The 14086-nt window shown below is 44.1% G+C and overlaps 1 protein-coding gene across 2 annotated transcripts in view; it reads right to left on the reverse strand.

Annotated features, from left to right (window-relative positions):
- Positions 1-2752: 2752 nt before the first annotated feature.
- Positions 2753-14086, reverse strand: part of LOC308280097 (mitogen-activated protein kinase kinase kinase 5) — a 33430-nt gene continuing 22096 nt past the window's right edge. For both annotated transcript variants that reach the window (XM_080720360.1, XM_080720359.1), the window contains exons 24-28: positions 13563-13818; positions 12614-12726; positions 5634-5731; positions 5335-5411; positions 2753-4861 (exon numbers count right to left, since the gene is read on the reverse strand). In XM_080720360.1, the coding sequence (XP_080576486.1) occupies positions 4765-4861; positions 5335-5411; positions 5634-5731; positions 12614-12726; positions 13563-13818 (641 nt within the window). In that variant the 3' untranslated portion in view covers positions 2753-4764. The remainder of the gene's footprint in view (positions 4862-5334; positions 5412-5633; positions 5732-12613; positions 12727-13562; positions 13819-14086) is intronic.

A 14086-nucleotide genomic window follows, 5' to 3' on the forward strand; every position in this document is an offset into this window, starting at 1 on the left:
TCCCCCCAGGACCCCCGATACAAGCTGCCTGACCGGCGCTCCTCATTATTGGCCCGTCAGAGGTTGAGCTCCACCTCCAGACGGCACATGGAGAGAAGAGGATTAACATAAAACACTGGGAGAGGAAGAACAGCGAAGGATAGTATGACAAGAGGAATGCTAAAGGCAATGAAAAACACTACTTTGTGGTGCCTTCGGGTCGGCCCACATAATTCTACAGCAGCTAGCAATTAGAGACCAGCGATTCTCAACCTGTGGGCCGGGGCCAACTCGTGGGCCATGGGGATATTGCAAGTGGGCTCCCAAATAATTGGCAAAACAAAAAGATTTTACATGTATTTGTTTTATGTCATAGTATTCTTTTATTTAAAACCTTGAAGAATGAGTTTTCACTGCATTAGTTTCATTGATCCATGATCATTAAATAAACAGTTATCAGATAGATGGGCTGGGAACACTTCCATGATTTTCAATCAGGCCCTGATCCAGAAAAGGTTGAGAACCACTGAATTAGACCTAGGAAACCTATCAGGGCTATGGGAGCAGAATAAAAGTTATTGTTATGAGGCCAAGGAGTCTGTTGCTGCGTAAAAGTGCTCTGATCAGCAGAATGAATCAGCTCAGCTGTACTAAGCAATATCCACCACTCTACAAAGAATCAAACTGTAACATTGGCTGTTGTCCATTCTGAACATCTCACAACAACCCCCCTGAATGAGATAAGAAATGCCAAATGATTTTCCTGCCGCAACAGATTGCTTAAAAAAGAAAAGCACAGACCCTGTGTTATCTACAGTATGAGCGAACAGATTGCATCCTATTAGGACAATCCTAATTTAAATCTTATTAGAGGTGGAGTCTGGACATAAGGGGCTTCATTCACTTAACGTTCAATTAGTTCAATTAGTATGCATTGCCATTTATGAATCTCTTTAAAATGGCTACCATACTGTTAGCGCGAATTAATCAGTTGATGAGTAGAAACAGACAAAGAAAACTATTTAAAAAGTACGACTTTAACCTACTTCAGCATTCCAAGAACATAGAAGTTAATGTGTTGTGTTAGTGTGTGTGTGTGTGTGTGTGTGTGTGTGTGTGTGTGTGTGTGTGTGTGTGTGTGTGTGTGTGTGTGTGAGTGAGTGAGTGAGTGAGTGAGTGAGTGTGTGTGTGTGTGTGTGTGTGTGTGTGTGTGTGTGTGTGTGTGTGTGTGTGCCTGTGTGTTTGTGTGTGCCTGTGTGTGTGTGTGTGTGTGTGTGTGTGTGTGTGTGTGTGTGTGTGTGTGTGTGTGTGTGTGTGTGTGTGTGTGTGGGGGGGGGGGGGGGGGGTAGTTTGAATGAGAACAAAGTGTAGGCCTAATTTGGAAGAAAACATGTTTTTTAGAGGTAGTATAGTTTAGAAAAAGTGTTGTTTGGGGAAAACAAGTTACCAAATTGAAAGCAAAACCTTACTCAGCATCCAAGGACACAGCTGGCAGTCACTTGCCTCAATTTATTGGCCTACCACCATTTGATTTGCTCAGCATTCTGGGTAATTGCCATGGTAAATCAGAGCCTATGATGATATCCACAGAGGGAGACCTATTCCGTTTTATTTGGGGTGAGGGAGGTTGTGTTTACTCGTTTGAAGCCCTGACAACACAAGGTGGGTTATAAATCTGAGAACACAGGGAAGAGAAATGAATGGATGACAGTGTTGGTCAGAGTACAGCAGCAGAGGGGCTGCCACACACTGCAGATGATTATGATTTAAGAGAGGAGCATGTCTAGACTGCAAGACGACCAGTGAGGGAGAGAGAGAGCGAAAGGGTGAGGGAGTTTAAGTGTGAAAGAGGCAGAGGGAGAGAGAAAGAGGCAGAGAGAGCGAAAGAGGCAGAGAGAGAGAGAGAGAAAGCTATATACTGTATAGATAGGAGAGAAAGGGTATGGAAACTGATAAAGGGAAAGAGAGTCGATCGGCCCAAGTGCATATGCCCAGGACAGACTTTAAAGCAACACTTCACCCATTTTCAACCTTATAAATAATTGGTCCTTTCTCATTTTAAGACCATCTCCATCAACTCGCCCTGTGCCTCAGAGGTGGGCTGTGGACTAGTTCAAAAACCTGCCTGCTAAATGACATCATCAATGAGGATATTAAACTAAGGAAACTTCAAACTACACCCTTTGTTTGTAATTAGGCTACCAAACAGGTTTCTGAACGGTTCACAGCCCAACTCTGAGATGCAAAAAGTTTGGTTAAAAAATATTTTTCATCTTTTTACCTAAAGTTTACCATTTGAAATGATCTAATATTAGCTGTATGTATCTCTCTACTTTTACATGTGCCTGCATGTCCTGTTTCTCATGCCTACTGCAGTCTGTCTGTCTTCAATGCAGGAAGGCCAATGCAGGAATAACAATAAGGATGTAATCTCTTCTGACAACGATCATTATCATCTGTTTACCTTGTAGATATGTTATCCAGAGAGATGTAGACATACTGTATGTACATTTATGCCTTACCCTTTGCTCCTATTCACAGAATCACTTCAGGCTAAATATTTGTACAATGCAGGGGGATCATCTTTAATCTGACTTTGCATTAAAAGAAACAGTTTCATTCACATCACTGTGCCTCAGGTCTAAACATGTACACACTTGGTTAAAATAAACCATTTCAGGTTTACGGAAATTCTGGTGAAACAATTTAGCCTAAGGTGTTCTGTTCAAACAACACAGCTGGCAGCAACATTACAGGCAGTACAATTATTTTACCCAAGCTTTCCTTAACAGTGTGCAAAAAAGATAAGGTATGTGTGTGCATGGGGATGTGGGAGTCACATTTATGATTTGGTTCAGAAATACACCTGAGGATAGAATATAGTATACCCGTTGCTGAGGGGACTGATGGTCCAGTAACTTTTGCAAAATACGTTAAGTCTGAAAATACTGTAACTAGCACATCTTCAGTGGTTGGAGTTGGTCTCTGTATACTGTATAGATTAGAACATTAGACCCTGGTGTCGAGCAGGACTGGTTAATGTCAGTTATTTAAAGGAGACAGCACACCGGACTGAACACAAATGCGCTGACATCGATCTTTATTGTTGTTCAGACAACACTGCAATTACTGCTCTCCGTTTAGTCGGGAAAGGGAGACAACAGACATAAAACTTGGGATTTAAATAGACCAGCTTGTTTCAGGGTTGGGTTTGCAGTAAGAAGTGTTATCGCATGAATTGCATCACACCGAGTTGTGTGCCTGAACTAGCTCCACTGCTTTCTTCAGTCAAAGTAGAGTTCTGAGCGAAAACCATTACTCATATCTTTACCAAGCCCAAACCAAGCCCAATCCCTCAATGAAGTAATACCCCTAATGACGTACTGTAGGAACTGAGTCACCATATGCCCAATAATTACAATGTTCAAAACAGCTTATAAAAAATAATTGACATCCTTTAGCATAAATTTCATCTCACCGAGATGAGTCATAATTTCACTATTAAATAGATGACAATAGAGGGTATGCGCATGCATAAAGTGAATGGCAAATCGAGTGGCAAATCGAGTGGCAAAGTAAGTTGCAAAGTGGGTTTAATGTCGTTTAACGTTGTTTAATGCAATCAGACAGGACTTTTCTGTTTGGATGTATGGGCTGTCAAGGCCAGAAAGCATTTTTTTGCCACTCAGTAGGTGTTCCTGCATAACTTCCTGGTACGATGATGATGTCACGCGCATACCCTCTATACACAGTTACCAAATGTCACACAGGCACATGCCTCATGCAAAATATCATTCCATCACTTCCTTTAGTGCTTTATCGCAGAAATCCAATATACACGCGCGCGCGCACACACACACACACACACACACACACACACACACACACACACACACACACACACACACACACACACACACACACACACACACACACACACACACACACACACACACACACACACACACACACACACACACACACACACACACACACACACACTTGTCTCCAAGGTAATGTGAACAGTATGACATCAGATGTAAAGGCATGTGTGGAATTTTAGGACTGGTCAGCACTGCATCGCTTCTTCCAGACTACATCATACTTCCACATAATCTCCAGTGTAAAAGATTCAACATCCTTGTGTATTTGAATGAGTTTTATACACACCAGCAAAAATTTGCCATGACCAACATTTTTTGTTCAGAATATAAACATCCTACATGCTTCAATGTCTCTATTCACCTCTTATTATAACTTAGATCCAGCTATGTTCTGAGTGAAATCTAATTACACAGACAAAAGCAATGGCATTCCAATTCAGCATTTGCAAACAAAACAAACTTATAGAACACTGCACACTATGCATGCAGCACAGCAGGTACAGGTCCAAAGAATTCCCTTGTTGCCAAGCCCAAGATAAGCTGCAAAAACAGACAGCAGGCCCTATTTTCCACATAGAGATTTCTACATTCTATCACACATTGCACAAAAAGGTAAGAAACCAAGCTAAGAGTCAATACCTCTTTCTGCAAACACAAACCAACCCAACTGAAGTAGTGTAAAAGAAAATGATAGTTCTCACAGTGAGTGGTGCTTACGCCATTTCCAGAAATCAGCAATTTCTTCGACAAACTCTCCAAAACAATTCACAGGCATCCGAATGCCACTGGTACCAGTACAACAAGCTGCACATCAGTACTTGTCACAGTTCATTATAAAATGTGTTGTGCTGATAGGACCAGCCCATCAATACATCTGTTGTTGTTCGTTGATTCACAGCTGTCAGAGAAGTGTGTCCTCACTCTCTTCTGCATGCGTGCCCAGTTGGCCCTTCCTGCGGGCGGTGATGGCAGCCCAGATACGACACAGCATGCCCCCTCTGGGAAGAGATAAAGGGATACTTAACGCATACTGAAAATGCCACATTCCAAAACAACATAATGTCGTTTTGATATTATTTCATATTACAAGGAATTTCATGAAGTGGGATAAATGATATCTATGAGGCCTCATAAATATGGCAAGATGGAATGATAGGTGGTTCCAGCGAGATGTTATACTTGCAAAAAGCCTTTTCTCAACTCAATAAGACAGCCACCACAGAAATTCCAGACAGAGGAATCTTTACGTGCATCAGGGGAATCCTCGTGTTTGACAACTGTACTCATGTACTGTATAGTCATATCAGTCACGTCACGTGTTTTACTGTGTAACATACGCCACTTTGCATATACATAGTAATTTACATGAACTAAAGCGATGCGTTTCCTCTTTCTAGTAACTCTGTAGAAGAACACTGTGTGTTTCTGCATGTGTGAGGATGTGTGAGGGTGATGCGTGGAGACAGCTCACCTTATGCCACAATACATTAAGTCATCCCTGCAGGCCTCGTGGAGGAGACAGTCCAAGGTGAACTCGTGAGAGCATAACTATAGGAAAAACAGGATAACAAACACGTGAAATTATGTTCTCATGTAAGAAATGCTGTAATAATGAAGCAACGATGCTAACAACAAGAGTGACTGATGCCATTCAGCCTAATTAAGTGTAAGGAAAAAATAACTCAAGCTTTATCAAAGAATCGAATTTCAAATGAGAGTTATACATTGAGTAGTGAACTTTCTGTTTTGTGCGAGTAATACACAAGTTACCTTGTTGATAGTGTCTTGGTCAACCGGAACAGCCTTGAGCCAACGTACCAACGCCTTGACATCTGGATTAGGGCTTCTCTGTGGAGACGACCCACCGTCTACTCTCATGGAGGGAGAGATGACCATTATTAGTCCACTGGCCTAGTTTGGTGTTAGCGGATACTCATACTAAGTCTCGTCACAGACCTTTCAGAGATTCAATAGAGTGACAGGCATGATAACACAAAGTGTTAACTGCTGTCTGCACAATAATGTTACAGTAGCATGTTTCATGCTTCTAATCATTATCCTGTCAGATCACGTTTGAACACATAAGGTAACTGTAATGAGCTCCGAGTTACTAGATACCCCTTCACCTATTAGGGGACCCCCCGACGCCGTCCGGAACCCTCCTCAGGTCCTAAGCCCAAGAAGTTACCAGATCTTTTTTAACAAAACACTATCACTAACACTACACTATACCTTTAAGTTAACACAAACAGGTGTTATAACCTTTCTCATTTGCATAAACCTACTATTACACATATACATATACATATTTACATATTTACATTACATATATACACTTCTCTGAATGAAAGCTGAGCTATCAATGAGACCCTCTTTAACTGGTGAATATTATTACTTTCTGCAGCAACTATTTATTTTAGAGACCAGGAAATGCACCTTACTTTAGAAATGTAGACCTTAGGTCTGAATGGAGAATGCAAACCACAAAGACCATGTAAAGTATGAGTCTGACACCTAGCTCTCACCAGGGGCTCGGGAGCGACGCCGCTTGACTTATTAGTACAAACCGTCCAGTGTGAACATCAGTTCATCCGGTTTAAGGGGTTTGGAGATTTGTACTTATATTCTGCCAAGCTCGCCCACCAACTCAGCACGCGCTGAGTTGGCTTCTGAGAAGGTGAAAAGACTTTTACCTAAGAAAACACTCTTGTTGATTCTTACCAAAAGCCTCACTCAGTCCCACAGCCAGGAGATGATTCGAGTGCCTGAAGGTGTTCAAAACCTTCCTCCCATAAGTGCAGCCTTCCCCGTAGGGAAGGAGAGAAAGTCAGACCTTAAAAAGTTGTAAACTCTTAAAAAATGAGTTCAGACAGACACCAGATAAAAGTGAATAATAAAAAGCTTTACTGGTAAAAACAGTTACAAAATATAAAACCACCAATACAGTAATTGGCAATGAAATAATGAAGAAGTACAATATAAGTACTTGACTAAAAACAGAGAATCTAACCGAGTCAAAGTCTCTCTAAGTACAGGAACAAGTGGTGCAGAAATTGCACTAAGTACAAAAAGGTCCATCCCCGACCCCTAACGGGCCGGGGATAGCTGCAACAACTCAACTCTACAAAAAGACAAGAACAACTAACAAGGAAACAAGTGGAGCTCTGGGGCACTGAGACACGCTCTTTTATAGGACGTTGCGCTGCATCATCTCAATAGGAATACACACACAGAACTTCAGTTTAGCACACACACAATGGCGCGCGCTCACGCACATTCACGTGCGCTCTCATGCACAGTCTGACGTAATCGAGACGGTCAAGGTGAGACCAAACTGGGAGTCGTCCGTTCTCACGTCAGAAGTCTCTGGGAAACCCGCTCTCCCCCAGAATGTCATATCTCATGTTGACGGATAAAAGATAACAGCTCGTTAGCGTTGGCCAGCTGCGCTGAGGAGTCATTCCAGTCCAAGGCCATCTTATCGAGCTGCACGAACACAGAGCAGCCGTGTGCAAAGCATGTCTCTCTCTCTCTATTCAGCAGACACAGCGCATAGGGTCTCAAAGGACAGGGTGCCACATACTTGGGGTCACAGGCGGGACCCCTAACACCCCCTCTGGCACCCTGGATCCTCTCATCCGCAGCCACCACGGAGTCAGGTGGGTCCTGTTCTTGAGCCTTGCGCGCGGCTTTCGCTGCCGCTCTCAGGGCTATCCTTGCCTCCTTCTCCTCCTGTGGGAGGGCGGCCCATTCTCCTGCAGGCAGGAATGTTGGAGCCTTCTTCGGGGGAGCCCCTTTGGTGGCTCCCCGCTCTCCGTTTTTTGAACCCTTGGCCTCAGTTGTCTCAGCCTTGGGCTGGGTCTCCTTTCTCGAGGCCTTCTTGCCTTGTGGCTTGAATAGCCTGGGTGCCACATTCTTGGGGTCCCGGGCAGGAGCCCCAGGGCCCCTAAGACCCCCTCTGGCACCCTGGTTCCCCTCCCGTGCTTTCGCCTCAATGGCAGCTGCGACAGCATCAGATGGGTATATTGCAGGATCTCGGTAGGCATCCCGGATTCCTGTTTTTCCATATTCCATACGAGGTCCCAACATGGCTTCGAGGCAACCAAAGCGATTCTGCCCTGATCCCTGGGTTTCGATGATGGCCCACACTTGGCCCGCCTGGTAACGCAGAGAACTCACCATCACCCTGTAAATGGTTACACATGCAGGCACAATAGAGCGCCAGTTGTCTCCTATCAGGCGGGAATAGTTCACCAATCTCTTGATGGAGTGGCCTTTCAGTAACACGTAGTCTTCCCAAGTAGGTGTCAGGAACGGCTCTCTGTTGGACAGGTGTCCTCGTCTAATGCCCGCGATCTGCTCCCAAACTTGAGGAACCTTCAGGGCATCGTCGTTGATCTTGTTGCCTTTGATGCCATATAGCTGCATCCTGGGCATCTCGGAGTCTTCATCGTCAGCGAGGTCCCCCAGAAGTGAGGGAAACACCACCTTCCAGACGGCACCCACAATGGGCACAGAAGGCTCCGCTGATCGATCCATTGAAGCTGGGGTGGAGACACCACTCCGATCTTCCTCTGGGAGATATCCAGAGATCTGGTTCTCCGGGTGTTTGCTATTATGCAAATCAATAATGTGCTCATCTGGACAGGCTGGGCAGCAGCTGACACAGCCTGGACAGCCTGTATCTCCAGAGTCATTAGCAAGAAGATTGTCATCATCCATGTCGTCCAGGCAAATGGAGATGATCTGCTCTTGTCCTTCGCTGGCCATGTCTAGGTCGTCGTCAGGTTCCAATTCTCCACAAAGAATAGAAAGGTTTGAGAGGTGTCCCATATGATGGTCAGCAGACGTTTGTGACGAGAGCTTGCCTGAGGAGCTCCTTATATGCAGAGCCTCAGGCCACAGCTCCTCCCTAGGGAGGGGGTGCCCCTCCCTCCGGGTTCCTCCTCTCTCTTCCCACGGGAAATATATCTCACGTTGAGAGATAAGAGATAACAGCTCATTAGTGTTGGCCAGCTGTGTTGAGGTGTCACCCTAGTTCAAGGCCACCTTGTCTAGCTGGATGCACGAACACAGAGCAGCTTTGTCAGCAGTGTGCAAAAGCATGTATTTCTCTCTCTATGCAGTACAAACAGTGCATATGGATTAAAAGGACAGGGGGCCATATTCTTGGGGTCACAGTCAGGACCCCTAACACCCCCTCTGGCATTTGCATTCGGCCAGGGCAATGCCCAACCATGAGCAAGAACATCTGACCACAGCTTCAGCGGCCATAACAGGATAGGCTGCCAGGACGATGCACAGTCCATACAGGACGTAGCACCGCGGGCAAACCAATGCTCAACATCCCCTGGGCCCCTCCTTGGGCCCAAAGGTAAAGGCCTCGCCACCAGGGCGAAGGAGAGGCTTGCGTGAAGCCTTCCCTGGCCAACTTCACCACACCATCGGATACGCCTAACCGGCGCTGGCACTCTTTCCAACTCCACTGTCCCCAGGTGGCGGGGACCGTCCTGGCGCTACACAGATCAACACTTCATGTCTGGCACACTCCAAGGCAAAGGGCATCTCCTTACGAGAACAACAGTTACCTGTCCCATGCCTTGGCGCAACCTCTCCATGCCTAACTAGGGGTGTACAACCCGAAGCTTCGGCCATTTCTCAGTGCTCACCTGGTCTTGCGAACTTGGTCAATATGTACTATTACCGAGTTCTCCAACCTAAGCTGAGCCAATGTGGGCTCGCCCTGCCGACCGCTCCCTGAGGTAGCATTATCTAAGAGGTAGTTATTGAGGTAGTTATTTGCGGCGGTGGGATTGGCGAGTCCACGCCCATATAACTTAGGTTGGTCGCAAAGTCGTTAAAATATTATTAGATGTTCTCAACTGCTATTTTATCTAGTTCCTGATGGAGATGTTTTTACCGAACTGGCCGTCGGCTGTACACACCGACCTCCACTTCACTATGTTCAAAATCTCCGACGCTCTGGGGAGTTTTGTGAATAAAAAACACTTAAGCCTTGATAATATTAACTATCCTTTACTTCTGTAGTAAATAACTATACTCCAAGGGTCTCTCGGCTATTCTTTATGTGGCAGTGGACACGAATTTAATCAATCAATTATGCCTATAATTAATCAATTACTAATCAATAATATTATGCCTATAATTAATCAATTACTAATCAATAATATTATGCCTATAATAAATTAATTACTAATCAATAATCAATAATCAATCAATGCCCACCCAGGGACGCCATGTAATGAGCTCCGAGTTACTAGATACCCCTTCACCTATTAGGGGACCCCCCGACGCCGTCCGGAACCCTCCTCAGGTCCTAAGCCCAAGAAGTTACCAGATCTTTTTTAACAAAACACTATCACTAACACTACACTATACCTTTAAGTTAACACAAACAGGTGTTATAACCTTTCTCATTTGCATAAACCTACTATTACACATATACATATACATATTTACATATTTACATTACATATATACACTTCTCTGAATGAAAGCTGAGCTATCAATGAGACCCTCTTTAACTGGTGAATATTATTACTTTCTGCAGCAACTATTTATTTTAGAGACCAGGAAATGCACCTTACTTTAGAAATGTAGACCTTAGGTCTGAATGGAGAATGCAAACCACAAAGACCATGTAAAGTATGAGTCTGACACCTAGCTCTCACCAGGGGCTCGGGAGCGACGCCGCTTGACTTATTAGTACAAACCGTCCAGTGTGAACATCAGTTCATCCGGTTTAAGGGGTTTGGAGATTTGTACTTATATTCTGCCAAGCTCGCCCACCAACTCAGCACGCGCTGAGTTGGCTTCTGAGAAGGTGAAAAGACTTTTACCTAAGAAAACACTCTTGTTGATTCTTACCAAAAGCCTCACTCAGTCCCACAGCCAGGAGATGATTCGAGTGCCTGAAGGTGTTCAAAACCTTCCTCCCATAAGTGCAGCCTTCCCCGTAGGGAAGGAGAGAAAGTCAGACCTTAAAAAGTTGTAAACTCTTAAAAAATGAGTTCAGACAGACACCAGATAAAAGTGAATAATAAAAAGCTTTACTGGTAAAAACAGTTACAAAATATAAAACCACCAATACAGTAATTGGCAATGAAATAATGAAGAAGTACAATATAAGTACTTGACTAAAAACAGAGAATCTAACCGAGTCAAAGTCTCTCTAAGTACAGGAACAAGTGGTGCAGAAATTGCACTAAGTACAAAAAGGTCCATCCCGACCCCTAACGGGCCGGGGATAGCTGCAACAACTCAACTCTACAAAAAGACAAGAACAACTAACAAGGAAACAAGTGGAGCTCTGGGGCACTGAGACACGCTCTTTTATAGGACGTTGCGCTGCATCATCTCAATAGGAATACACACACAGAACTTCAGTTTAGCACACACACAATGGCGCGCGCTCACGCACATTCACGTGCGCTCTCATGCACAGTCTGACGTAATCGAGACGGTCAAGGTGAGACCAAACTGGGAGTCGTCCGTTCTCACGTCAGAAGTCTCTGGGAAACCCGCTCTCCCCCAGAATGTCATATCTCATGTTGACGGATAAAAGATAACAGCTCGTTAGCGTTGGCCAGCTGCGCTGAGGAGTCATTCCAGTCCAAGGCCATCTTATCGAGCTGCACGAACACAGAGCAGCCGTGTGCAAAGCATGTCTCTCTCTCTCTATTCAGCAGACACAGCGCATAGGGTCTCAAAGGACAGGGTGCCACATACTTGGGGTCACAGGCGGGACCCCTAACAGTAACAATCATCTCCAGTGGTCCATGCCCCAAGACAGAAAACCAGTTAAGCGGAAAACCAGGGGTGGAGGCTTGGATGTGGCGGGGATGGCACAGGTCCATGTTTGTTTATTAAGTATATTCATTATCCCTTTGTGTAAATGTGTGCTCTGTATTTGACCCCACCTAACTACAGGAGAAGTAAGCAGCCACAATGCAGTACCAGGGAATCAACTCCATTTGTAATGCCAGTACCTTGGTCAAGGGCAATGGCCAAGACTAGTTACCTAACCTGGTATCTGAGGAAACCGGAATAACTGGAGGATACCCATGAAAACATAATTCTAAATCCACAAAGAAAGGCCACACGCCAGGGTTCAAACCCAGGACCAATCTACTGTGGTGCTGTGCTGCCCTGTCAGTTAAGGATGTGATAAGAATCCCAGACACAGAGTCTTTGCTTGGTCAGTCTACACCAATCACAAAAGTGAAATTGTGGCAGTCTGGACAGACCACCAGTTTGCAGACGGTTTCCATTTGGGGATAATGGTTTCCAAGTAGTTGCAGGTGTGCAAGGATTTGCACTGGTGTGGACTGGCCTTAACAGCAAGCAGTGCCAAATGTAAATAAATAGGTAGCCTTCACCACAAATAAATATTAGCACTTACTTTTTATTTGGGCTAAGATCTTGATGAAATGAAAAAAGAAAAAGAAAAAAGCTAATCTACAAGCGTGTTGCATCGTGAAAACATTGTGAGCTTTAAGATCAGCCCTTCCCTTTCACTACCTTTGTGTCACAGTCATACGACAAAATATGACCGCCGTCTTTGGTTTTTATTTTATTTATGAAAAAAAAAACATAAAAAGATGACATTTGAATATAACAGGTTTCTACCCGACAGAGACTACTACAAAGATCCCCCTACATGCGTCCATGCTTAGATGGTTGTTAACAGATGGCAGTGTGAAGAGAAGACATGCTGAACCATAATGTACCTGTGGTGACCACTGTGTTCCTCAGCAGGTCAATCTGTTCCTGTTTCCTCTGGACGGAGTTCCTCAGGAGCTCCTGGTACTCTCTCTCCTTGTCACTCAACTGGCTCAGCAGCCTGGAAGCACAAGCACCGCCATTCATCAGTGGTGGAAAGTAACTAAGTACGTTTATACAACTACTGTACTTAAAGGGGCACTCCACCAATTATCAACCTATGTTCATATAATTGGAATGAACTTCCCACAGCTCTCCTAGGAGACTTGGACTGAGTAGATTTTTTTTTTAAATATTTTATCATGAACATTGGTGAGGACCTATTATATGAAGACAGGTTGAAAAGTGGTGAACTACTCCTTTAAGTACAATTTATTTCCAATTTTCAATACTTTTACTTCTACTCCAACTACATCTCAGAGGCAAATATTTTACTTTTTACTCCACTACAGTGATTTGACACTACTTGTTACTTTTTTAACTAGATTTAAATAATTTTAATAATCATAACAAATAATTATTAAAGAACACACATTAACCACTTCATTTAAACGTTGGCTATTTGAAAATAGCAGATCTACAAGCTCACAGCGATGCAGCGCTTTGTGAGCTATTTTCAAAAAGATTTGACATTTTATACATCTGATACCTTGTGAAACGGGACATTCTGCATAATGAGTACCTTTACTTAGGCTGTATTTTGATGCCAATGCTTTTGTACTTTTACTCAAGTAAATTATGAATTCCAAACTTTTACTTCTAAAAGAGTATTTCTACATTGCAGTATTGATAGTTAAGGAAATGTAATAGTTTTTCCACCACTGCCATTCATCAGTGACAATCAACACTTGTAAGGATACTTCCTGACATTGTTGCTTTCAGGGTACTCCAGGGTAGCTAACTCCAGGGTATTTGAACAAATATTTATTTGGTGTTCTATAGATTTCTCAACACTACCTCCTGGTTTCCAGGCGTAGGTCTCTCAGTTCGTGGCTAAGAGGACAGCCAGTGGGGACTGGAAGGTCTGCGGGGGAGTCGGGCCTGAATATGGCTATGGCTGGACACTCATCTGCAGGCTCTGTCTGTTGTGTTTCTGCTGGCGCCACTCTCTGGTCAGCGGTGGGAAATACAGGGAGATCTGATACGCTGAGCCGCTCCATCTCTGGAGTGCTGTCGTCACACTCAAACGAGGATTGTAGCTGAAGTTTCAGCTCTGGAAGACATACGTAAAAAGGAAAAAGGAAATTATGGATGTGATCAGAAAGAACAAACATATGTATATCTATCTATCCATCTGTCTATCCATCGACAGCATCTACACACACAAAAACCTAACTCCCCTTTGTTGGGAGATAAAAAGCGGTGCATGCCAACATCTGATTATGATTTGTTGTTAGTTATCTCTGCCAGGCCGGCCCAGAGAACTGGTGTTTTCCCTGCTAATCTCGCAAACTACTACATCGATCAGCGTCACGTTTATT

Source organism: Nannobrachium achirus, assembly GCF_963921795.1.
Source record: "Nannobrachium achirus genome assembly, chromosome: 2".
Classification (NCBI taxonomy): Eukaryota; Metazoa; Chordata; class Actinopteri; order Myctophiformes; family Myctophidae; genus Nannobrachium; species Nannobrachium achirus.